The sequence below is a fragment of the Syngnathus typhle genome, linkage group LG12 (genome assembly GCF_033458585.1).
Source record: "Syngnathus typhle isolate RoL2023-S1 ecotype Sweden linkage group LG12, RoL_Styp_1.0, whole genome shotgun sequence".
Classification (NCBI taxonomy): Eukaryota; Metazoa; Chordata; class Actinopteri; order Syngnathiformes; family Syngnathidae; genus Syngnathus; species Syngnathus typhle.
Genome location: NC_083749.1, coordinates 6,204,542 through 6,228,647, shown reverse-complemented (window position 1 = coordinate 6,228,647; position 24,106 = coordinate 6,204,542). Strand labels below are relative to the sequence as shown.

General features: G+C 41.9%; 2 protein-coding genes across 4 annotated transcripts; one reads left to right on the top strand and one right to left on the bottom strand.

The window, feature by feature from the left end:
- Positions 1-2,125: 2,125 nt before the first annotated feature.
- On the bottom strand, positions 2,126-7,188 carry anxa4 (annexin A4). Of its 2 annotated transcripts, none has more exons than XM_061292786.1 (13): positions 7,055-7,188; positions 5,498-5,524; positions 5,323-5,410; positions 4,872-4,966; positions 4,172-4,285; positions 4,008-4,098; positions 3,854-3,933; positions 3,684-3,740; positions 3,512-3,605; positions 2,808-2,903; positions 2,681-2,739; positions 2,480-2,602; positions 2,126-2,356 (listed from the first exon to the last, which is right to left on the bottom strand). In XM_061292786.1, the coding sequence occupies exons 2-13, from the start codon at positions 5,504-5,506 to the stop codon at positions 2,300-2,302; spliced, it is 963 nt and encodes a 320-aa protein (XP_061148770.1). In that variant the 5' UTR covers positions 5,507-5,524; positions 7,055-7,188; the 3' UTR covers positions 2,126-2,299. The 2 variants fall into 2 exon arrangements, with proteins under 2 accessions (XP_061148770.1, XP_061148771.1); XM_061292787.1 differs by lacking the exon at positions 7,055-7,188 and adding an exon at positions 5,601-7,041.
- A 432-nt stretch (positions 7,189-7,620) lies between these two features.
- Positions 7,621-22,516, top strand: LOC133163111 (AP2-associated protein kinase 1-like). Of its 2 annotated transcripts, none has more exons than XM_061292702.1 (20): positions 7,621-8,476; positions 9,974-10,092; positions 10,757-10,865; positions 11,289-11,431; positions 11,618-11,739; positions 11,819-11,900; positions 12,565-12,697; positions 12,852-12,955; positions 13,202-13,284; positions 13,373-13,533; positions 13,970-14,091; positions 14,159-14,473; positions 14,617-14,744; positions 14,822-14,994; positions 15,067-15,156; positions 15,224-15,319; positions 15,410-15,517; positions 15,600-15,770; positions 16,486-16,593; positions 20,876-22,516. In XM_061292702.1, exons 1-20 carry the CDS (start codon positions 8,314-8,316, stop codon positions 21,403-21,405), a joined length of 3,060 nt encoding a protein of 1,019 aa, XP_061148686.1. In that variant the 5' UTR covers positions 7,621-8,313; the 3' UTR covers positions 21,406-22,516. The 2 variants fall into 2 exon arrangements, with proteins under 2 accessions (XP_061148686.1, XP_061148687.1); XM_061292703.1 differs by lacking the exon at positions 20,876-22,516 and adding an exon at positions 16,808-20,343.
- Positions 22,517-24,106: the final 1,590 nt, after the last annotated feature.

Sequence of the window (24,106 nt, the reverse complement as noted above, 5' to 3'; positions counted from 1 at the left end):
AACATCATGTCTTCATTATTTGCACCTTTCTTCCCTCACCGCATGAATCTTGGAACTCATTCAGTCCCCCTGACGGTTTTCAAAATCACATTCATGGCCGGGATTCGTGCATTGTCGGTCACAGCTAAAAAAAACAAAATAGCTTGAACTCATCCACCTTTCTTCCATAATGACAAATATTCACATTCATAGTCACAGTCATGCTTGTGGTCTTTTCTGACCCTAAGGTTGCAGCCGGCAATCGGGGCCGGACTCTCAGAACCGTAAGGTAGGTGTGCTCATGAGTCTTGTGCGTTTTTAATACTTAATAATTAGTCTGTATCTGATTGTGTTTTTATGGAATTTTATATATAATATTGGCCAATGGTCGGTTGAGCCTTTGTTCACTCTGTAATTTCACTTTCCATTCGAAATTCCAAAAGGGTTAAATGGGCTATTGTGCTGCGATTTCTTTTTTTAAATTAGTCAAGATTAAAAATAAATCACTATTGATTTAAAATATTTAATTTGATTTAAAATAAAATAATCCAAAATAAAATAAAAGTACATGAAATAAAAAAATAAAATAAATGCAGATTGACACAGACATGTCACGGCAATTCTGGTTTTGAGGTTATCATCACACTTATATATATCTTATATATGCATGCATGTCACACACTCTGACTTTTGTTCCAAATGTTCTCTGCAGCTTTCATCTTTTGTTGTTCCTCCTCACATCGAGTCCCCGGCACACTCTCTACACATCGCCTTAAGGCACCCAACAAAGATTTACATTAACCACATCTTCTGAAATGCGACATCAGGCGTCCTTCATATTTGTCACCTTCCCCTCCCACTGCATGCAGAATACAACATATTCAGTTTCCTGCAGTGTTTTGAAAATGCCATGCAGCTCAAGACAAGACATGTCATGATGGAAAGCGAAAGAGATAGATTGAACCCATCCATCCATTCATTCTCACCTATCTTCATTCGGAACGTGGGCAAGCTGGAGCTGACTTTAAGTGAGAGGTGGGGTACGCTCTGAAGCAGAGGTGTCAAACTCATTTTTGTCATGAGCTGCATCGTCATAGTGTCCCTTGGACGGCCATTATGACTGCCAATGCTTTATATACAGTATAGGTTACACAACAAACTAGAACTACTGTTCAAATGCTTAACATTTGGATATGGTCACAAGGGCTGATGGTTGAACCCACAACCTTTTGCGTTGAGATTTGACCTTTTCACCTTAGCCATGCCACCCTGGTGGAGTTGTTCATTTGTGTGAGGACTTATGCAAATTGCAATGCGTCCTATACACGCATCACCACCTAACTTTTTTTTTATATTCAAAAATTAAATTGGAAAAGAACAGCAATTTACGTTACTATTATTATACATTGTTTTTTGTAGTCTTGAGTTGAGTAGTAATTGTCTAAAATATGCAGGCTTTTTATTGTTCTCATTTCTGAGATGCTTGATAAACTCTTTCTTTCTCCACAACTTTAATAATTACGATGAAACATCAATTTTTTTTCATGAATAGCAATAAGAAGAGAGAAAATAAACATGGCTTTACAACACAAAGCAAAAAAGATAAATGCCAAGGTTCACTTGATTGCTGGAGGATTTTATTTTCCCATTTTGAATAGGGTCATTGTTTTCTTCTATAAAGCATCACGGTAATACAGGTTGCAAAGTCATTAACTGGCAAGGTTGCCTATGAGTCATTTCGTTTTAAGCCACCATAATGAGACACCGAGTTGTGCACTATGTCAACAAAGATGGCAAAATAGTTTTTTTTTTTTTTCCTTCTTCCAGTTGTGTTAATGCTTGGCAGTTGATAAAGCGACGACAGCTACACCGTGTTTCCCTGACAACTCCCAGCTAGGGACCTCGTCCTTAACTTAATTAGAGTACACTTTACTGTTGAAAATTGTGGCTCGGCTCCTGTTAATGTAATTGAGAGGCTGACTCAACCAATGAAGAATGGCTTCAATTAAACGAATGGACTTGAATGGGCGGTAACGAGACAAGAAGCCGATCACATTTGTCTTTTCCGTCAGTGAAGATGCGGAGGCGCATAGTGGAGCTATTACCATTCGTAAATCCTTTAAGAGAAGAAAAACACGGACATGTGTAAAAGGTCACTGGTCTTTGGTTTAATTGGTCTTAGATACAGTAAAACAAGGCACGGTGGTCAGTTGAAGTTGAGAAATGTAAAGGCCGTAGGAGATGATGGGGAGGAAAGTGAGAGTCATCCACGACGTGGAACAACGTGGATGGCTGATCTTCCTCTCTGTGGTGTTTCTTTTCACTCTCCTCCACACAGTTCCAGAAGGATATTGCGGTAGTCCCCAGACGTATCGCCCTAAGGAATAGATAGCTAGCTTAGCAGGGGCAGCTAGCACCAATACACCGATGCTAGCTAGCTAGCTAACATTGGTGCATTGGCTGACTGATTGATAAATTGTCTGACAGTCGAGTATCTCACCTTAATGAATGAATGTAGAGACTTGCCGTACATCTTCAGGAACTGCGCCTTGATGTCCAACATGTCAATCTCGGCCCTCGACACCATGATCCTTATGAGCACACTGTCGGTGGTGCCCAGACCCTGCTCGCACGCGTACGATGTCAGCAAACACGTCAAAATGACATTTTTAATCATCTCACTGAAGCGAGCTATAGTCACCTTCATTGATTTGTACAGACGTTCGGCAAAGAAGGCGTGTTTGTTCCTGATACATTTCACTGGATGAAGACAACGCAAAGTCAATATTTCGGAGAGCCGGAAATAGTTAGTGTTATCTGTGACACACCTATGGCCAGAAAAACATCCTCCAGGCAACCTGACATTTCCCTCTTGATGCTCTCCTCAATGTCTTTCCCGGAAATTTTTTGGTACTCTTCGAACACTGAACAAAAAGGAAATAATAATAATAAGTTGAGGAAAGAAGCAAGTAAATGGAGAGATGAGCTAAATAATACAGTGGAAGTATTCAGTGACCAACTTTTTCAATGTTTTATGTTATATTTCAAAATAAAATATAAAATAAATTACTTTTGACTTGAAAACAACTATTGTATATTGAACTGCGATTGCCACGAGATGACCATTATGGACTACTTTTGTCTAAATGACACCACTCAATTCATTTAAACAATGTTTTGGCAGCAGGTTGACACTAGATGGCGCCAAATCAAAACTTATTGATTGAACAAAAGCAGTGAATAGGAGAAATTTTCAGCAAATAATGGAGAACACATTATTATAAATCTGCAGAAAGGCCAAGTTGCGTACTTCCCTTTTGGCAGTGATTTGTAGCCGTAGAAAAGCTCAAACTAAATTAGGCCGGATGGTGAGGATCACTGCACAGCCATTTTGAAACAATAAAATGTGGAAAAGTAAAGTGAATCCATTCCACATGCACTATGAGTGGCACGCAAAAAAAATTTGATCTACAAACCCCTCATGACAGAAAGTCAAACAGAACTTGGCATTTTTACGCTTGTGCAAATATACCTCGTAACAGATGCTTCTTGTTCCTGACACAGAGTACGGTCAGGAATTTCACCTCGTCCGTGCCCCATCGAGCCTCCCCTGCCTCGTAGATTTCCTACAACCGTAACATCGATCATATTTAGGACTTCATTTTTAAATACGGTTTGTCGAAAGACCGAAATAAATTCTTTACCTTGGCATCCTGCAACACTAGGGCCTCGTTCACTTTGTCGCTTTCATCACGTCCAGCCTGTATGAGACACATTTTTTTTGTTTTATTATGTAGGTAGCACAGTGAACACTTGTTTGCGCCTCTGCCACACAGTCGAGAGGTTCTGGCTTCAAATCTTGGAGGTATCTTACCGTGAGTAAAGAGACCAAAACTCTCTGGAACATTCCTGACGTGTCTCCACACACGTCCTCCTCCAGGTTCTTGGAATATTCTGACAGGACCCCCCAAAAAAAATATTTCAGTACTACCATTTTAGCACTTGTTGATAAGACAATTGACACTCACGTTTCTTGTAAGCTGCATTGATTGTTTGGATTTCAGTATTAGACCTGGAAGCCAGAATATCGATCAGGCACGCCTCCTCTGTTCCAGCTCCCTGTTATCACACAATATATGTTTTTCTTTTTCTTTTTTGATTGATTAGCAGCATCAAGCTCCTCAACTCTGACCTTCATGGAGGTTTGCAGCTCGTAGGCGTCGTACACAGGCGCCAGCATGAGCAGACCCAGCACCACGCTCCGGAAGTTCCCGCTCAGTTCCGAGGACAGCTCATCGGCCAGGTCCTGAGGAGGTTTGGAAAAATCCAATTCAAAACACTACCAGGGATAATTTTGCTTTGCTTAGCTTCAAATGTTGTGGTTTGTGTTTCCAGTGTGGCTTGCTAGCAACGTGACTGCCGGGACATTTCTAGATGATGCCGAACATGAAAGTAAGCTACACACATTGACTCCCAGTAGATCTTTGTTTTAACAACTATGGCCCAACTATTTTTCTGTGATGGATCCTCTTTAAATCTGAAATTAATTGGAACAATACGTGTCAGTTTTGTAAAAGGCATTAAAGAAAAAAAGGCAATATGTGCCTGCCACGTTTTATTGATTATATGGTCCGATGATTCTTCCCGCAGATTACAACACTCTCATTGTTCACGTTACTTTTCCAGGATCCATTTCTGCTTTTTACCCGCTAATGATTAACAGTCACGTTAGCAGCACCATGGCAACAAAATTCAAGTCTTGCATACGGAACGAAAAAAAAAGTGCAGCGCGGGGAATTAAGATGTGAAAACAGATGTTTTGCAACTCTCCAGCTGTCTCCTTTTGTTTCTTTGTATAATTAGAATGGGGACAATATTTTGTTTATGCTCACCTTCCCCACCGCCTGTTTGAAGGCTTCCTTGATACGCTGCCTCTGGGCGATAGTGCGGTGCGCTAGTACCTCAATGACGACAGCCTCATCGGTGCCTGTGAGACATTTTTTTCTTTTGTTAAAAAAATAAGACAATGATCATTTTCAGTGCTCCGGGGTGAGGTGTTTTTTCCTCGTGATTCGGTCACAGAATCAGGGAAAAGCAAATTAGCCTCAACGTAGAAAGCATGTGTCAGAGTCAGGCGAGGATTATTAAGCTAATAAAATTAACATTCCCATTCATATAGTCGCCGTTACAAACATGCTTGAATGTTTGCTACAATGCATAGCTGTCACAAATGAGAAAAATAAATGGCCTGAAGAAAACCTGAGTAAGATGGAATTTTTGACTTTGTCAGAGAGAAGGAGGAGTTTGTTTTTCCATGGAGACACACTATTTTGTGAGACTCACCAGCTCCCTTCATAGCTTCGCGAAGTTTCTGGGCGTCTGCCTCTGGGTCGAATCCAGCTGCCTCCGTCACTGTTCCGCGTTTTCCAATCTAGTTATTAAAAAAAGAAAAAAAAAATGAAAGGAACAACCCCATATTCAACGTGGAATAAAAAAACAAAAATAGCAGGAGACTCACCGCTGCCATAGTGAGATGAATAGAGAGCTACAAAAAAATATAGTTCAGTTAATAACGTGGTAGACATAGCAACGGGTAGTATTGTTTTGTGACCCTCATTAACCTCCAGCTCAATAATTCATGTCCTTCATCGTCCCATGGAGGCTCTTGCGTACACCTGTCGACAGGTTCTCTTGGTTCCAGCTAATCCCATTAAGAGTTGTTTTTTTTTTTCTTTTGTTTGAAGACACCTGTAATTAAACCAACCGCACTGCATAGCTCACTATTTCCTGCCCATGTGGATCCTCTTACACGGAAATGGTTGCATGATGTCTACCCATACTCCCTCAGGTTGTTGACCTTTGTAGATTTAATTTAATTGAAGTTATCTGTCAATTTAATTTGCATCTTCCATTCAATCATGGGGCACAATTCAATTTTGTTTAATGAATATTTTTACGGATTGCCTTTACACAATCAGAAGGCTTTGTTTACTTTTTATGTGTTTTTCTTTTTTTAACTTAAATTATTTTACTGATGACAATCTCTTCACTCAGTTACAGGATATAATTTATTTTAATTTGTATTTATTTGTAGTTTACTTTTAAATTACATCTTAGGCTATCCATCCATCTATGCCATCAAAGGGAAATTCAACAAGACAAACATTAGATGATGAAATATGCAAATACTGTTAGGACATTACTCTACTCTATACCTCACAAGAGGGCCCGTGGGCTGCCACAGGATCATTTGTGTGTCGCCATCACACATTTGACTGTGTGTACATACACGCATGGGTGTGTGTTTGCTTTTACACTACTGGGACTATAACTACTATTCAAAGTCAAGACACACAAAGAGATCGAAATTGCGTTTCCTACGAGGCGGAGTACCCCAAATTAATAATGAAGGTACTTGTAGGTAAACTTGAAGTCTTCAATGGGCCACACAAATGTTTTTATCATGTGGAAGGAAGCATAGAGAGAACATGTAAAATTTGCACAAAAAGGCAGGAGATTTGAATTTACAATCTCAGAACTGACAAGCAGTCCTGCTAACTACCTTCACTTTGTGCTGGCTGCACTTCATTACAGTCATGCATTCTTTCTTGTATGACCAGATCTATTTATGAATTATGGGCGGCGTGGCATTGTGTGGCATATCTTATGTAATTACGCTGCAGTTACTGTATAACTGAGAAGCACAGCCTAAATGTACGAACTAAATAAGGTCATATTTGATTTATACAGTCGTCATCATAAAACAATACTGCAGTATCGTGCCAAGAATTGTGCAAGATTGGGAAATTTGATCAACGCGTAAATAACTTTATATTAACTTCCCAACTCCAAAAGGCATTGCTCTCACTAAACCGAGTTGAATAGTTGTCGCATGATTTCGCAAGACTTAAAAGACAACCCGTTAACTTGTGATCAAATTGGGCACACCCCGAAGTCATCGAGGGCGCCCACCGTGCCGCAGTCTCAACTCTATTGCGTCAAATTCAAATCCTGCAAAAAATGTTGTATATTGCTCTTTACACTTATCACGCCGCAAACGGAACAGAAGTCTTACCTGTGTCGATGACGGCGCAATCTGTACGTCAGCCAAAAGACAGCGTAAACCAGGAAACTAAGGGTTTTTTATCACTCAGATGGCCCAAAGTCCCACCTACTTGGAGTCTTTTTTTTTTTTTTTTTTTTTTGCAAAAGCATTTGCGTTATGCAGATATGTTCAAGTACCACAGCAAAACAGGAAGTGGGGGTTTCCACTTTCGCTATTTCACAACAATACCGACATACATATCTTAGAATGCCATATTCATAAATAAATGGAAATACTAGTCAACTCTCAACACAGTTGCATTCAAGACTTGTATTACAAATTGGTCCTTTTACTTACCTTGAAATAACACAAAGCTATAAATACAATTTATTTTTATTTGCATTCCAGTTCAACAAATTAAAGTAATACGGTTTATATTAAATTCTATCAGTACCTGACCGAGTAATTAAACACGGCGACGACAGCGAAACCCAGTTATCAGATGTGCTTTCTGCTGTCACTCATTCCCCCTGAACGCCACGTATGACCTCATACCCGATGAGGGAGGAGAGTCTGCAGCTGCGTGTGGTGCACTACATTACCCACAATCCCATGCGACAGCTCGGGATGTTGCGAGATCGTTGGCAGCCAGAGAACGCTGTGGTTGCCGAGATTGAAGCAAAAAACCCTCCGGACGCTCTTTACTCATTTTTAGGAACGTGTCACGTTTTGAGTTTGATTCCAAATAGTGTAATCGACGAGAAGCGAAGCAAGATTTAAAAAGAACACAAATAAATCAGGTTTTATCGTCAGTAGATGTGATCAAATGGCTACCAGCGAGGCTACGTGCCACCGAACGTCCGCACAGCTCGACTGAGGATGGAAATATTGGTCGAGAGAGGCAGTTTTCCTTCGAAGCCCCTCAACAGAGGAGGATAACACGGATAACCTCAAACGCGAAATGTCATAGCGTGCGAGGAGCTAGCATCCGGCTAGCTGCTACCAGAGATGGAAGAGATGTTTTCTTCGGATGAAACGAGCTAAATAGCTATAAAAGGGGAATTACTGTACGTTACCCGGAGGATGCTACTATAGCCTCCCCGCTGCTGTGTAATTCACTTACATAACAGCTAGGCGCAACCGTGTTCGGCGTGCCAATTTTCATTCTACCATCAAAATCTCTTTCGGCGTCATCGACACTGATATCCGTGTTTGGATGCTACAAAACGACACAACGACAAAGCATCCCTCTTAAGGCACAAATCTAGTATCCTGTCGTTTTTGACGCCATGAGGAAGTTCTTCGATTCCCGTCGGGAGTTGGTCAGCTCCGGACCTGGTTCCGGAGGAGGTGGTAGCAGCTCCGGGTCCAGCCACGCCGGGGGGAACTTCATCGGGCGAACCTTCACCGTCGGCCGTCACCAAGTCACCGTGGAGGAGATCATCGCCGAAGGTGAATGAGGGCATTTGTTACTCTCTCGCATGTTGTCAATGTTTAGCAAGCGAGGCACACATTTGGCATTTATCACCCTGCATATTCATGTGAATCAAAAATTGTGAAATCGATTATTGTCGAACAAGTGAATCATCTCAATGCTTGCACAATCTCAATAAGAATGTTGATCGACATTTAGTAAAAACAGTGGACGATGTTGACCACTTAAATGCATCCTCACATCTTTTCCTTGTGTCACTCCTTCATTACCACCGCAACCTCTTCGACTTGTCACTGAGAGAATCTTCAAACCTTTTAAAAAGATGAAATAGTCCATTAGTTGACAAGGGGCTCTCGCAACAATCCTTATAGATTATGCATTTTGATGTGTGTGAATTAAGACACGGTTAATTCCTTTAAATGCAAATCTGTTATGTGCATGGCAGCAGGTGGGTAGACAGGATTAAAACATGTAAATGATAATTTTGTGAGTTTAAATTGTAGTCTGGATCAAATGCTCTTGCTGTATTAGATCCAGAGTCTCAAAACGGACTTTCTATGCTCTCGCTTTTGAGTTAAACGACCCAAGAAGCCAGCTCCATCATCGATTGCGAGAAAGAAACTCAATTAAAAACTGACTAGCGAGATCATTTCATTCCGTGCGACTGAGGTGGGAGGATAAGACAACATAAAATCCACTTTGCCTGCTTATGAGATTAAGACAGTATAAACATTTATTTTTCCATGTACATTGCACTCCCTGTGCACTCTTAAAATGTAGGGAGAGCCAATACCAGAGCTGGAGCAAAAATATCACCGTGCCAATACTTTGTGTCGATTGCTACTGTCAAAACAATACTGTGTTTTGGTTATTTGTATATCAGCAAATATTAGCATCCCTGCTGTCAGTTTACTTGTTCTTTGTATTTTCGATGCAGAAATGGATTGCGTCTATCTTTAGCCCCACCTTTATTCATCTGCATTGAGCAGTTGCAGGTAATTTGTTGTACGAAATGAAAAACAGGAAACTTAATGTGTTGGAATGCTTCATTTGGGACACATCGGCCATTGTACTGCGATGTCACAGCAACTTGATTTAGGACTGCAGGGGTACCTAATGTTGTGGCCAAACATACTGTACATTTAGCTACACGGCCATCTCATGCACTTTTAATGCACCGCGCTGTCGTAGAATTCAGTATCGCACGCCACGGTAAGCGCGTAACATCAGCCTGAAATCGAAGACGAGCGATCCAGACCGAAGGGCGCAAAGTGAATTTGTGGTCTGAGCTGCAGCAGATGGTAAGGCCGCCATGTCGGCCTCGACACTATATCGAGCCCGCAGCAAAGACATGACTAATGCATAACACTGTACAGGCCTCAAACGTTTTATTTGTCCTGAGCATTTGGATGAATTTGAATGTGGTTGGAATGCCTTGGTCAAAATCGGACAAATGCAGCGTGCAGTTGACGTGCAATATGGATTCTTGTTTGTGTGTGTGTGTGTCCTAACAGGTGGCTTTGCGATCGTGTTCCTGGTGAAAACAAACCAAGGCGTGCGATGCGCCTTGAAGAGGATGTACGTCAACAACGAGTACGACCTGCAAGTGTGCAAGTGCGAGATTCAAATCATGGTGAGTCCATGAAAATCAGACGCCTGCTTCCTGAAGCTCACGCAAAAATACGGCTTCATATTATGTATTTTATTCTATTTATATATTGAGGAACGAAATGTAGCGGCTCGGTGGAGCACTGGGTAGCACACTGGGGAGCACGTCCGCCTCACAGTTAAGAGGGTGCGGGTTCGATTCCACCTCCGGCCCTCCCTTTGCGGAGTTTGCATGTTCTCCCCGGGCCCGCGTGGGTTTTCTCCGGGCACTCCGGTTTCCTCCCACATCCCAAAAACATGCTTGGTAGGCCGATTGAAGACTCCAAATTGTCCCAAGGTGTGAGTGCGAGTGCAAATGGTTGTTTGTCTCTGTGTGCCCTGTGATCGGCTGGCGACCGGTTCAGGGTGTCCCCCGCCTACTGCCTGATGACGGCTGGGATAGGCTCCAGCACTCCCGCGACCCCCGTGGGGACTAAGCGGTTCAGAAAATGGATGGATGGAAGGAACGAAATGTTGAGTTTGGAGTGACACGTTTTATCTGCCGGGCTCCTCCCTCCAGTGTTTTCTTTTGAAAACCAACAGTAACTTGCTCACTCGCTGCTTCCAAACATTCTGGTCGCTCAAAATTGGCACGTCTCGCGCTAACTTCCTGCGAGGTCACGATGCCCTGTTTGTGTCTCGGCTTGCAGAAGGACCTCGTGGGCCACAAGAATATTGTGGCTTATCTGGACTCCAGCATCACAGCCATGGGGTCAAGGGACGTGTGGGAGGTCTTCATACTGATGGACTACTGCAAGGGTGAGTTGCCTCGAGGAAAACGGGGTGTGCCTGCGATAGTGTAACGTTTTCTGTTGATTTGAGTTTTGTGACAAGTAATATCTTGTATGTTTTGTTTCGCAATACAGCTTCTTCATAGTGTTTTAGTGAAGTCATTTTTCTTTTGTTGCTCCCATTATGTCTTTAATTCATTTGTATTTGAGATGACAGGGTTCAAATTTTGAATGAATGAGAAAATGCCAAATCTTTCCAGAAGCACACACTTCTTTTCTACAGTCAAGTGAATGGAAAAAGCTGTTTTTTTGTTAGCCGCTGAGGGACCCTAATGAAGCGTGAAGAGGATATTTTTATCAGTGTGACCCACATGGACGCACTTGTAAATCACCATGAAGACGATTTTTTGATTTTATTTTTTTTAACATATCCATCCTGCTTATTTTGCAGGCGGCCAGGTTGTTAATTTAATGAATCAAAGGCTGCAGACAGGCTTCACAGAGGCCGAGGTGCTTCAGATCTTCTGCGACACCTGCGACGCCGTGTCGCGCCTGCACCAGCGCAAGACGCCTATCGTCCACAGAGACCTGAAGGTGACACATTGTGAAATTTCTTGCACTTTCTATTTTTTGTGTTGCAAAGACTCTCTTAAATCCGATGGGCCGCCATGTGAATTTTTTTCCCCGCTCTGTTCATTATGCATAGTGCCAGATAAGGTCAATTACGAGTTTGATGGTTGCCTTTAAGTGTGTGTCAAGTCTCATCTTTGATGTGTCTAGGTGGAGAACATCCTCTTGCACGACAAAGGTCATTACGTGCTTTGTGACTTTGGCAGCGCCACTAACAAGGCCCTGAGTCCACAGACTGAAGGTGTGGCAGCTGTGGAGGAAGAGATTAAAAAGTGAGTGTGTTGTTATTATTATTCTTTTTTTGGGTCACGTGATCAGACTTAATGCAATGTTTTTTTCTTTTCCCCTCAGGTACACCACCTTGTCATATCGTGCACCTGAGATGGTGAACCTCTACAACAACAAGATCATTACCACCAAAGCAGATATATGGGTTGGTAATGATAGTGAGGATTATTGTGACAATGATTTGGGGAAGAGACGGCTAATTTGAAACTGGCGCAACTAAAATATGACGCAGCTAAGACATACACACGACAATTTTCACTTCCCAATTGGCTATCGTTCTGTTTCAGGAAGTTCGTAGCTCAGAACAAAATTGGCGTCAGTAATGTTGACCAGGCTTAACATTTTAGAAGAAGACAAAAAAAAAAAAATGGCTCAAAATTAGGTTTGTTTGTGTGTGCTTCGCTTTTGACTCCAAGATGCTCTGTTTCATCGTTTCCTCTCTGAATGATTGCTCTGGTTGCATTGTGGCACTCGAAAGGTAAGCCAGCCATGCATTGAAAGCAGCCACTGTACTGTATAATCTATTTTTAGACTTCAATGCAGTTGAACCTGGAATTTCTCCCCCTTCTGGACACCCAAGGGGCTGTTACCCAATAGCTTTAGTTATTAAACACAGCTTTGCGATCTGGAATTATAAAACAAATTATGATAGCCTGAGCTTCTGTCCACATTACTTTGCAACTAATACAAATTGAGCGTTGAAATTAAACGAGTGCGATGTATTTGACAAGCTTGTTTTGATCGCTCCTTTCGTCTCGGCTTGGTGTTTTTTGGTGTGATGGGGCATGCATGTGGTGTTCCTTCTCCAGGCGCTGGGGTGTTTGCTCTACAAGTTGTGCTTCTTCACTCTGCCCTTTGGTGAAAGCCAGGTGGCCATTTGCGATGGCAGTTTCACCATTCCGGACAACTCCCGCTACTCTTATGATCTCCACTGCCTCATTCGTTAGTCCTTCTTAACACTTTTATTATTAAACTGTTGTTTGGCAAATTGTGCTCTCACAAAGGCATGGAGTTGTGACTGAGTAGCTCTGCTCTTTTTTTTTTTTTTTTTTAATAATAATCTGGCCCTGACAGCTCTGTGTCATGTTTTTTGCAGGCTACATGCTGGAGCCTGACCCAGACAAAAGGCCAGATATCTACCAGGTGTCCTACTTTGCTTTCAAACTGGCACAGCGGACATGTCCTGTTCAGAACGTGAAGGTCTGTTATGGTTGTTTTTTTTTTCATTCTGTCATCCGTGATTGATTTTATTCACATGCTTTTTTATTGAGCGTGACCCACTAAAGTAGATAATTCAACATTATGAAAAGGTACCAATTGATCGACGTGATAACATCATGAGCACCACAAGCTGTCGAGCGCCCGCATTGCTTTTTATTTTATGTTCTGCCTTGTTGCGCTTGACAGTGTAAATAAAGATTTCCTTCTCCCCCCCTCCGCATCAAGAATTCTTCAATTCCTTCCAAACTTCCTGAGCCAATCAAAGCAAGCGAAGCTGCTGCAGCCAAGAAGAGTCAAGCCAAGCCCCGGTAAGTCTCACATTCTCGGCTTGCCTTTTGAGATGTGCTCATATCAGCGAGTTAATCATTTTGAGCTAACGCCCGTCTTTGTTACCAGACTGACAGACCCGATCCCAACCACCGAAACTTCCATCACCCCTCGCCAGAGGCCCAAGGCTGCTCATACTCAAGCCGCCGCTGGAATTCTTCCCATTCAGCCCGCTGCCCTCACGCCTCGCAAGCGGGCTAATCTCCCCGCTGGGGCAGCTCACCCTGTTGGTAAGTGGCAGGACTTTAGCCATATTTGTCACAGAGCACTAGAATAAAGATTAATTCTCCAGTGAACAGGATCAAGAACACGTGTCAGAAAGTGAAATTAAAGGCAGTGGTATTAGAAATTAGATTCTCTTGCCTGGTTCCTTAATGTGCTACTCGAGTTATGTTGGTGGGGAAAAAAAGTGGGTTTCATCTATGCTGGATTTAACATTTTTTACTTTTTTTTTTTTAACTATGAGAAACCAAGACAAAAATTGGTTCCTACTTCACCCAGACTGCAGATGAAAAAAAAAAAGTCGAAGAAATAAAAGCAACTAGGCTAACTCTTAGCTTATTTGTTAACTAATTCTACTCATTATTTTCACAGTAGTGAATGACAGACATGTCATAAGGATGCATTTGCCAACATGCAAATGTCCATGTGTGCGATCTCCCACAGGAGTCAGCTTGAATCTCTCGCAGCCAGCTGCGGCCCTCCAGTCACAGAAGGTGCAAACTTGTGCTTTGCCTCTGGTCCAGTCACAAAACAACTCCAGCCAAGCCGTAGCGGCACAGAAGCAGGTATATAAGAGATGTGGAATTTTGGGTTAGGAGTTTCAATGGCGACTTATGTAAGTGTGCCGTGCAGCCTGCTTCAGCGGCAGACGTTGTAGCACCCGTTTCCAAGGCAGATGTCCAGCCGCAAGCCCAAGCGCAGCCATCCACAGCCCAGCAAACGGCTCCGCCTCCGTCCGTGGCCACCGTCGCCTCACAACAAGCGCCGCAATGTCCGTCCAGCCCGGCGGCACCTCAGCGTCCCGCTCGACGCAAGCTGCCCGCTCAGGCTCAGACGCCCGCAGCTCAGCCGACGCTCAACAAACCGCCGGACGAGCAACCGCAGCAAACGAGTCAGCCGTCAGTCGTCCAAACTCAGGCGGCTGCCACGGAAGTTGCAGCTGAGACGGTAATTTGTGTTTTTCTCCAGAACATTCCGAGCCTGATTTAGATTTAAATGCTCAGGAAAAATGTGTAAATGAAACAAGTAGACAATATGACACAAGATTTTTTGTACCCGGTATTCCACACGCGTGATTCTTTTCAAATCAGACTCCACCCGCTTCCCCGAAGACAACGGAGGTGCAAAGCCACAAACGTGTCCCAAGTGACGTCACGGCGAGCACCACCAATGGAGCCAACGAAGACTCCTCACAGGCAGCAGAGGAAGACATTGTCCAGTAAGTCATTTCAAATCCTGGACATTTAATCCAGTTCCCATCTGTCCTCTGTTTCAACTAGTTTATTTTGTCTTTAGGCCTCAAGTTGACGCCGTCCAGCCTCATGGCGATCTCGTCCAGGACCAAAACAAAGTCCCCGCCTCCAGCGGTGACATCACCTCGCCGCCCACATGGAACCCGTTCGACGACAATGATAGCTTCTCAGGCTTCATCGCCGAGGAAATCAAACCCAAGGATGCAAAGCTTTCGGGTAAATGTTTGCATATTGACTTGAACTTTACATTCTTGGCTTATTAAAATTTTGTGTGGCTGTGGATGGCAGACCCGCCCTCAGAGTGTGAAACGCCGTGCGGAGAGCTGATACCGGGCTTGCAGGCCTCACACGAGGAAAATACAGAACAAGACTCACAAGGTACCCGTTACACAAACACATAAAAATCTCCTTTTTTACGATTTGCATTTTATTCTGCTTATCTTAGCTGAACGACCGTCAGCCATTGTTGACACTGATTCAGGAGCGTCACTGTTGATCGTCCCAGATCCATTCCATACCCTTGAGCTGTCTAACGCACCAGGTAACTTTTGTGTAAATAATCTACTCCAAAAATATGCAGAATGAATACAAATGATAAAGATTTCTTCTTGAATTCCTTCAATTTTCTCAGAGAAGCTTATTGAAGGACTCAAATCTCCAGACGTGTCTTCACTCATGCTTCCCGACCTGCTGTCTTTGTCTGATCCTTTTGGCAGTTCTGTGGACGACTCTGCAAAAGGTAACCTTTGTTTTATGAATCCAGTCAAGATTACGGAGGTAGTTGCTAACGACGCTGGGAACGTTCCGCCTCTTTTTGTCAGATCACATCACTGCAGACGCCTCTCTGCTGGGCTGTTCTCTGATCTCCGGTGCATCCGCACCTCCAGCTGCCGTAAGCAGCGCCGCCTCCTCGGTGTCCTCCACCTCCGCTGTGTCTGCTTTAGACGAGTTTGGTCTGCTGTCTGGAGAATCTGCACAGCCCAAAACAGCAGGTAGGTGTGTGGAATTGGCCCAAGAGATTCCTGCTTTGAGCACAGGAGAGATGGATGATGAATTGGAACCTCTTCATTGGTATGGTTTGGAGTTCAGGCAATATTTTCTCTGAATTGAAAAGAAAAAATACATGACAATTGCCTTTTTTGTGCATAATAGTAAGAGGTAAAGGTATGTTAGCCACAGTGGCAGAAATGCAAAATTTAAAAAAAAAAAATACTGCAAGATTTACTAGCCAGCAGTGATGTTAGCTTGTTGAGTTAATAGCTGCAAATTTGGTTTCAAATGTTTTGTGAATGTTAAGACAGCCATATGAGTCATTTGTAATGTGTAAATGCAGCTGCACTGTCAGCCTTATCTTTTGAAATGCGGCGTGTGCGTGGACAAGAAGCGGAATCATCGGCGTGGCACAAGCGCAGCTGCCCTTTAAACGTCAGCTCGCTGAACAAAAGCGTTTGACTGTCGCCGTCTGAGGCGACTGTGAATCACAACAGAAGTGTCTGTCTGGCCACCTGCTGCGTGCCGCTAAATCAATGTGCTGGAGGCGCCGTAGCGCGGCGACGACTCATCAAGCCGCCTTTGTGCGCTCGTTCCTGCAGTCGCTGCTAATTTGAGATTGTGGTGTGTGTGTCGAGGAAGGACAGGTGTTAATTGCTGTCGGAAGCAAGCGCTGCTAATTTGCACTTCTTTAATGCGACTACATGTTTTCTGCAGATTCGTCTCTCCTCATCTCTGACTTTGAGCCCCAGCAAAGTGGCGCCGAGGCGGCCACAGAGGACGAGTTTGACCCCATCCCCGTAACCGGACGGAAGAACTCCCAAGGTAAGGTTCTCCAAAGACTTAGAAACTCCAGGATCCACCGCTTGCGCTTCTCTCACTAAGAATATTCAAGAAAAAAGCATCAGAGCTCTATCAAGCTCAATTCTTCTTTCTCTCTCCTCCGTCCTTCACCCTGTGCCTTTCCCTCCCCAACTTGTTTGCTCGACCGCCCTTTGCCCCTCCCTCCCTCTCTCCCTCCCTTGTCTCTTCCGGCCAGTTTCAGGAGGCCACTCGCGCAGTAACAGTGGCGGCTCTGAATCCAGCCTGCCCAGCTTGGCCCGCTCCCTTCTGCTGGTGGACCAGCTCATCGACTTGTAGGCCGTAGCCCCCCCCTTTCCCGCTCCGTAGATGTCGTAACACTGGATTCGAGTCATGCCATAGCTCACTTACGACTTCCATCTTTTTCTCGTGCGTGCTGCATCCCCCTCCGCATCCTTGCCCAGCTCCTTCATTGGCATCACCATCTCACCAATCTCTCATCTTCCCCCCTCTCCTCCATCTCCAACCTTCATCCTTTCTCGAGCTTAACCTTTGAATATTACATGATGTCTGATAGCGAAAACTATAGCTCATTGTCGTCGCGTACAATAAGCCTAGTGCTAAGTGGTCGTAGTTCATTGTGCACAAGTGAATTTGTCGTTGTTTGCCTTGAACAGATTCTCCCCCTCCTTCCCTGTTTGATTTGCACATTTTTAGAGCTTGAAATTCAATTTTATTTATTTTTTTTCTTTTTAAAGGCATGCATATCCATTACATATCCATTTTCCTTTCCCCTGACTGGTGAATGAAAGATAAGAGACCACCTTATTTTCACAAAGGCGAAGCAATAAAAGTGTTCTATTATCAGAAGGCAACAAGTTTTACAAACAAGCCTTGTTTAGCACCTTAGCTTGTCCGTCAGGCATCCAGACTAAAACAAAAATTCAAAAGTTCAAAGCTTTGCATTTGCAGCTGTCACTCAAACACATTCCCCCAGGGAGATATAATTGAGATTTTGTCATTGAAGCCTCCCCAATTCACAAAAGTGAAAACCACACCAGTTGTTCTTAAGAATTAAGATTTCCAGTAACAAGGAATAACTTTATTTTATTAAAATAACAACTCTAATCTTTTTTTTTTAATTATTTGTTCTTAAAGTTGTGAACATTCATTTTTCTTGGAATTTGCCCTTATTCTCAAAATATTACAACTTTATTTTAAAAATTGTGAGTCCTTTTATTATATTAGGCCTTATAAAAAAATTCTAGTAATATGACTTTATTCATGTCATATATGTCATGTAATATTAAGAATTTCTTCTCTTATTTAGTGACAAATTATGACTTGTAACATGTCCATAATTTAGTAAATAATTTTTTGGTATTAATGATAATTTTCCAATTTTATTTCTTAATTCATTTCCTTTGTAACCCTAAAATTTATGTGCATAAGCTGCTTATAAATTGTAAAATTACTATGAAAAAAAAATCTAGCTTTTCCTGGTGCCATCAAATGATATGTGAACAACAGTGGAAAGTGTGCAAAAAAAAAAAAAAGACTTCAAAACAAAATCCTTACTGGCCGCTATACTATTCTATGAATATAATCTCCTCTTTTGAGGTAAGTAATAGCTTGCTAGAAACTTGTCAATGACAATGCAGGCAATCTAATAGCGGTTAGCAGTGTGCCATATCAATTAGAAGACGCCTGTTTCTGCATATGCATTAATAGATAATGAGTAGTGCATAAATAGTGCAAATGTTAATATTCTTTGGAAAAATCTGATTCTCCATATTAGGAAATCAAAAAAGTTAAGCATTGTATTGCACTATATAGTATGTTTATAACTAGATATATTTTCCAGCAACATGATCAGGACATTCTAAAAACATGCCGGACGAATAAAGCTGTATTTAATCACAAAACTTTAAAATTGACCATAATTCCCAGTTTATTTAGGCCATAGGTTTTCCTATTTTCTAGTATAATCCACCCAGGATAAATAGATAAAAATGCCATTTCAACCAATTTCACATTTTTAAACCGAGGAGGTAATTTACTAATGTCACCACAAGGTTGCGCCACTAGCACTTCTAATACATTTAAGTAGTCAGGCGTCATACATGTCTATAAATAAGATATATTTGATTAAAGGAGACGCATATTGCCATGTTTCCACAATTTTAAAGCAATTCCCTTCGTTACCCTGACGACTGGGGGCGGAGCTAAACATGACCAAGTGAGCGGACTTGTTAGCGTTGCCAATTTAGGGACTTTGTTGCTTGTATGAAGTGACCTTGATGACCTCTGCAGTTACTATTCCCCCGAGAAATTGATTAGCAAACTTTTTGTGGTGAGGTTCTAGAAAAGAAAAGATGGGGCGACACAGAACCACCACTTGATAAATAAATGTCCCCTTGAAAGAAAAGTCAGTCTATTCTCAATAGAATTAAAACAAAACAAAATGACAAATTCCTGCTAATCGTCCATGAGTATAGGTGGGACATTAAATATTCCTTCTCATTCATTCCCATTTTTCTTTAACTCATTCAACACATTTCCGACATTCCTCCCCATTAGTGTAAATACATTAGTCAACCCTTCCCCATGTACATAATGAAGTCACTGTCATATAGCTTTATTGTGGATATATACATATATGATATATGAATTTGTTTCCTGTCCATAAATGTTAATACAGATAGAGTGTTAGAGAATGAATGTAAGAATTGAATATTAGTCTTAAAAATATCTATGACATATATCCATCAGATGATATTGAAAGAATATATGAATATTTCATTCTTCTTTGTGGACTGTGTGTGTGTGGGGGGGGGGGGGGGGGGGAAGAAGGAGTTGTTTTTGTGTTTCTCTGATGATACGTGATATGTTAGCTGTGGGAATCCTGTTCAGTCCTCCGATCCTCTTCCTTTGTACAAAGCGTTTTCGTGTGTTTACATGGACATGATATGAAGGACTATATTTTTATTCCAAAAAAGAAAAAAAAAAGAAAAAGAATTTTCTTGCCAGGGGGATTTTATTTTGTGTGTTCGTCCTGTTTCATTTTCTTGGCCGGACCACTCGGGGGTTGAAAAGAATATGTGCTTTAGTGTAAATTTTGTTTTCGCTTTGCCAGTTTGAGTTGTTTTGGAAACGCATGGTAGTGTCATTGGATGGTTGTCTTGGTGTCTTGTGTGTGTGTGTATGAATGTGAGCGAGTTCCCTACTTGTGTGTTTGCTCCAAATATGGCGAGGGTTACTCTTCTGAAAGCACAGTCTTGTCTCAGGTGGAAAGACTTTGATGGTCAAGAACACTTGCAGGAGGAAAATGTCTGGCAGGCAAAAGCAGCATTGTATTGGTTCACACCGGTGGAAGAGGGAGGGGGGCCGACTTCTTATTGTTTAAAATCAATAAATAATCCTCTGCACTCCACAAATGTATGTAAAGATATAAACGGTGTTGTTCTGCCCCAATCTGAACAGCAAAAACTTTGTTGCCCTCCATTTTTTCCCCAGTCGTTTGCAGTTTGAACCTATGCAACTCCCTAGCTTGGCGCTAAGAGCACGCAAGCGACAAGCAGGCAGTGCGATCCACGTTGAAGCAGAAAGCCCGTCTAAAATGTCAGCTGATGTTTTCCTCAAGCCCTCCTTGCTTGTGTTCATGGCCCGCAAACCCGCATCAGTCTGAGCTGTGCTATCTTTTCTTGTGCCCCTTCTATTTTCTGTGACATCATTCGAAAGGGATGGCCAAATAAAATGCAAATGTGAACGTCAGCATGCGGGCTGGTGTTTGATTGTTGTGTTTTATGTTGTTTCACATAAGGACAAAATATATATATATTTTTTGTTGCTGTTCACGAATGAAAATAAGTAACGAAACTATCATTTGATAGACTCATGAAAAAGTAAAAGTGTCATATAGACCGACCATATATATTTTTTTTTTACCCACAAAAAAATGGCAAACATAAATCCCAAATACAAATATTGTAATTCAAAACATTTATTTGCAGAAAATGAAACATGGTTCTCCTGATTAAAAATGTGCCTTGGCTCAAATAAATATGAAATTCTGTGTTGAATGGACTAACCAACATTTATTTCATCCAGAAAGCTGATTCTTTCTAATCAGGTAAGCAAACAAGCATCCAGGCCTCTTAAAGTGACAGTTGCTTTCTAAATTTTTTCTTTCTTTGTCTCCATTATTATGTTACTGTTTTTCTGTTTTGAGTCATCTTTTTTTGATGTTTCGAAAAGTACAAAAAGGACTCTCCAGCTTACCTATATCTTTTTTTTCTCCACACAGACCAGCAGGTGGTGCTGTCCAGTAACACGCAAGAAGATGGAGGCGGGAAGGTGACATCCGTGCAGGTCACCATGGAGACACAGGAGAGGACCACTGAATGTATACCTCCCTCAAATGAGTGGAGCGGAACCTTCGCCTGCCCGGAAGCAAAACCTGCCGATCAATGCCCTGGCAGCCCCCCCACGCCCGACATCTTTCTGCTGGCCCCTTTCAAAAACAAACGGACGGCAAGTAACACCTTTTTTACCCCACAACTACCCGAGTCGGCGCCTGATGTTTTCCTCCAGGCGCCGTTCGGGAAGAGCAGGGAGTACGTGCGGGTCGTCCCGACGCGCCCCCTGGTCCAGCCGACGCCTCTGCCGCAGCAGCCGGTGGCCGTGCACCGCGTGGTGTCCCGTGTGGGCCGGCAGGCCGCCGTGGGCTCGGTGGCTGTGGGGCCTTTGCACTCGTGGACCATCGGGGGGCGGAGTCTGGACGACCCGTTTAGCGCCGCGCCGTTTCAACCCAGGTGCTCCCAACACAGACCTTGATTAGCGGACCAGTTTGATTTTGTGCAAAAATACTGCACTGGAATTAGTCCGATGACCTATTTCTCAAACGGAATATTTATTCATTTTCTGTGCTAGTTCCAACAAAATTCTTCATTGATTATGTTCAAGACATTCCCCTTATTTGTGTGGGATTTACTATATAGTCCCAACCAAAAGCATTAGTTGACTAAAAAAAAATCTTCACAGTAATATTTTGTTTTTGAGTGTCACTTAACCAAACCCAGAAATTAGGTGAGCTGCAATTGGCTCCCTTTGGGCACTATGATGTCATTTTCAGGCGACAGCAAGTGACAAAATGGTCGCCCCCCTTGACATAAATAAAAAATGCTACTTATTTTTTCATATTCTCAAAATGCTACATTAATCCAAATGTGTCCTTAAGACTGGTGGGGGCACAGCAAACATATGCTTTGATTTGACTTCCCCCTTTTTTGTCCACCATTTTTGTAGTTTAACTGCAGTATTTACGAGGGCATACTGATACCTTTCACCAGTGAAGCTCACTACCTCGCTCATATGTCATTTGTGTGTCCCGCTGTCTGCAACATTTTACTACTTCAGCCACAATGCGCCCTTTTGAACCCCGATGGGTCAAATCCAGGTCCAGAATGAAAAAACCCTGCCACAGTTTGACTTTAGTGTTTCTTGTCAAGCACCTGTGGCTAAAGCCCAACTGTTAAATAATATGGTACTATAATTGAAATTTATATTTTTGGCTTTAAAGTATGCACATGCCCAAAGTTGAGATATTTGTAGCTGTGGCCTTGAGTCATGCACCAAAGAAAGTTGTCAAATGTAATACTAATCCAAAAATCGCAGACATTTTAGGAGAATTCCTACTCTTGAATATTGCAAATGATTCAAACTGGAAACGCTTCGATTATTTCGGGCGCATTCCGTTTTGCTTTAGAATAGTCTGACTTGACTTTGAACCTACCGTAACAACCAATGACACATATTGTGTATTTGACGAGCAAAAAATAATAATGTACTAAAGTTATCTTATGTACTTTGTCTATGGAATATCTGTAGTTTCTGAAGCGACTGTTACAAAGTGTGTTTTATTAAAAGGGACGTATTCTGAAAAGCTTCCAATGTTAGCCTGTTATTCGGAATTTAGAATGACTGAAAAAAACTTTTCTCCCTAGTGGTTGGGAGTGCAACATTTAAGATCAAATGGGGCGAGGGGGGTAAACATAAAAATGCAGTCCAAGCTGCTTCTGTTTCATGAGCACTTATGTCAAAGCTGATGCGCTAATAAAAACGCAAATCCTGTATTTGAACAACTAAAATGGAAATGTACAACGACTGTGGAATGTGATGCGCTCCACTTGAGCCAAGTACACATCAAGTGTCACTCACGCAATGTTACATTTTTGGAGAGTGTAGAGAGCACATGGAAACATTTGAACTGGAGTTAAATCATGAGGACTTTTGATGGAGGTAAGCTTTTTAGCCTTTGTCAACTTTCAACACGCAAATATTTTGCCACTCAAGCATCTCTAATTATTACAAGAATAATGTGTTGAGTTGGAAATGTAATTTCTGTTGATTCTTTTTCTGTAGAACTATAAATTCATTCCATACATAGCAAGGAGATCCTCCTGTGGAAGGGTGATTGGAACTTTTTCAGTGATAATGTGATGAAAGTGAATCCCAAGCCAGGTAAAAATAAGTTTCTAAAATGTCACTATGTTTGTGATATTTATGAAATATAAGTGCACATTGAATAGATTAACATGTCTGATCTTATCTGAAAAATGTTTTTCCTGTCTGCATTGTGTACAAATGTGTACAACGATCATCTTTGGCAAAACAAAAACTGATTATGTGAATTCCACAAGTGAGCTAAAGTGATATGCTCACACTCAAAACTGAAAGGTCAGTCAAATTGAGTCGGGAGGAAGGGTAAGTCAATTTCTGTTTTGTGTTTACAATGTGTGTTTATTGTGCTGTAACTCCTAAAAATAATTTAATCATCAAAAAATAATCACTAACTAAAATGGAAACTGGTACTTTTTTACTGTTTTTTTTTTTAACCATGCAAGCCTGTTCTTGATAGTTTGCATCATTAATAAATGCATATATGTACTCAAATCAACATTCTCAAATTTAGCATCTCAAGCAAAACCACTCCCCAAAAAATAATTAACGGAAATACTTTACTTGACTTTATTGTCTGTTTCCTGCCTTTTGCCCGAGACACGCCTCACATGAGGTACTGGACTTTCCAAGTGAATAAAAAAAGCATATGGAAAAGATATTTACACTATTAGGATTTATTGTCAATCCACTCCACCTTTGTCATTACTTCATAGGAGATTGCTCCCTGGAGTTCTCCTCCACATCAGAAACAATATGTATAGACAAATAACTTTTTTTTTAAAAAGAATATTCAATAATAATAATATTTGCATGGATTTTTGTTCTACATTTCACTTTTGTTTTCCATACTGCATTCCTGTATGTTTATTGATTAGGATTTGGGTCGTGGTGACTTATTAGGAAAAGCCGTTGAGAAAAAGTGCAGAGTATGTGCTTTCCAACATTTTAAAACTGACCCCAAAATTCAGACTACTGGTTGTTAGGTCACATCTTTCCTAAGTTGGAAATAACTGTTCCCAATCGGTACCCAAAGCTAATAAATAGTCGTTAAGTTTGTTTTGTAATCCACCTCTTC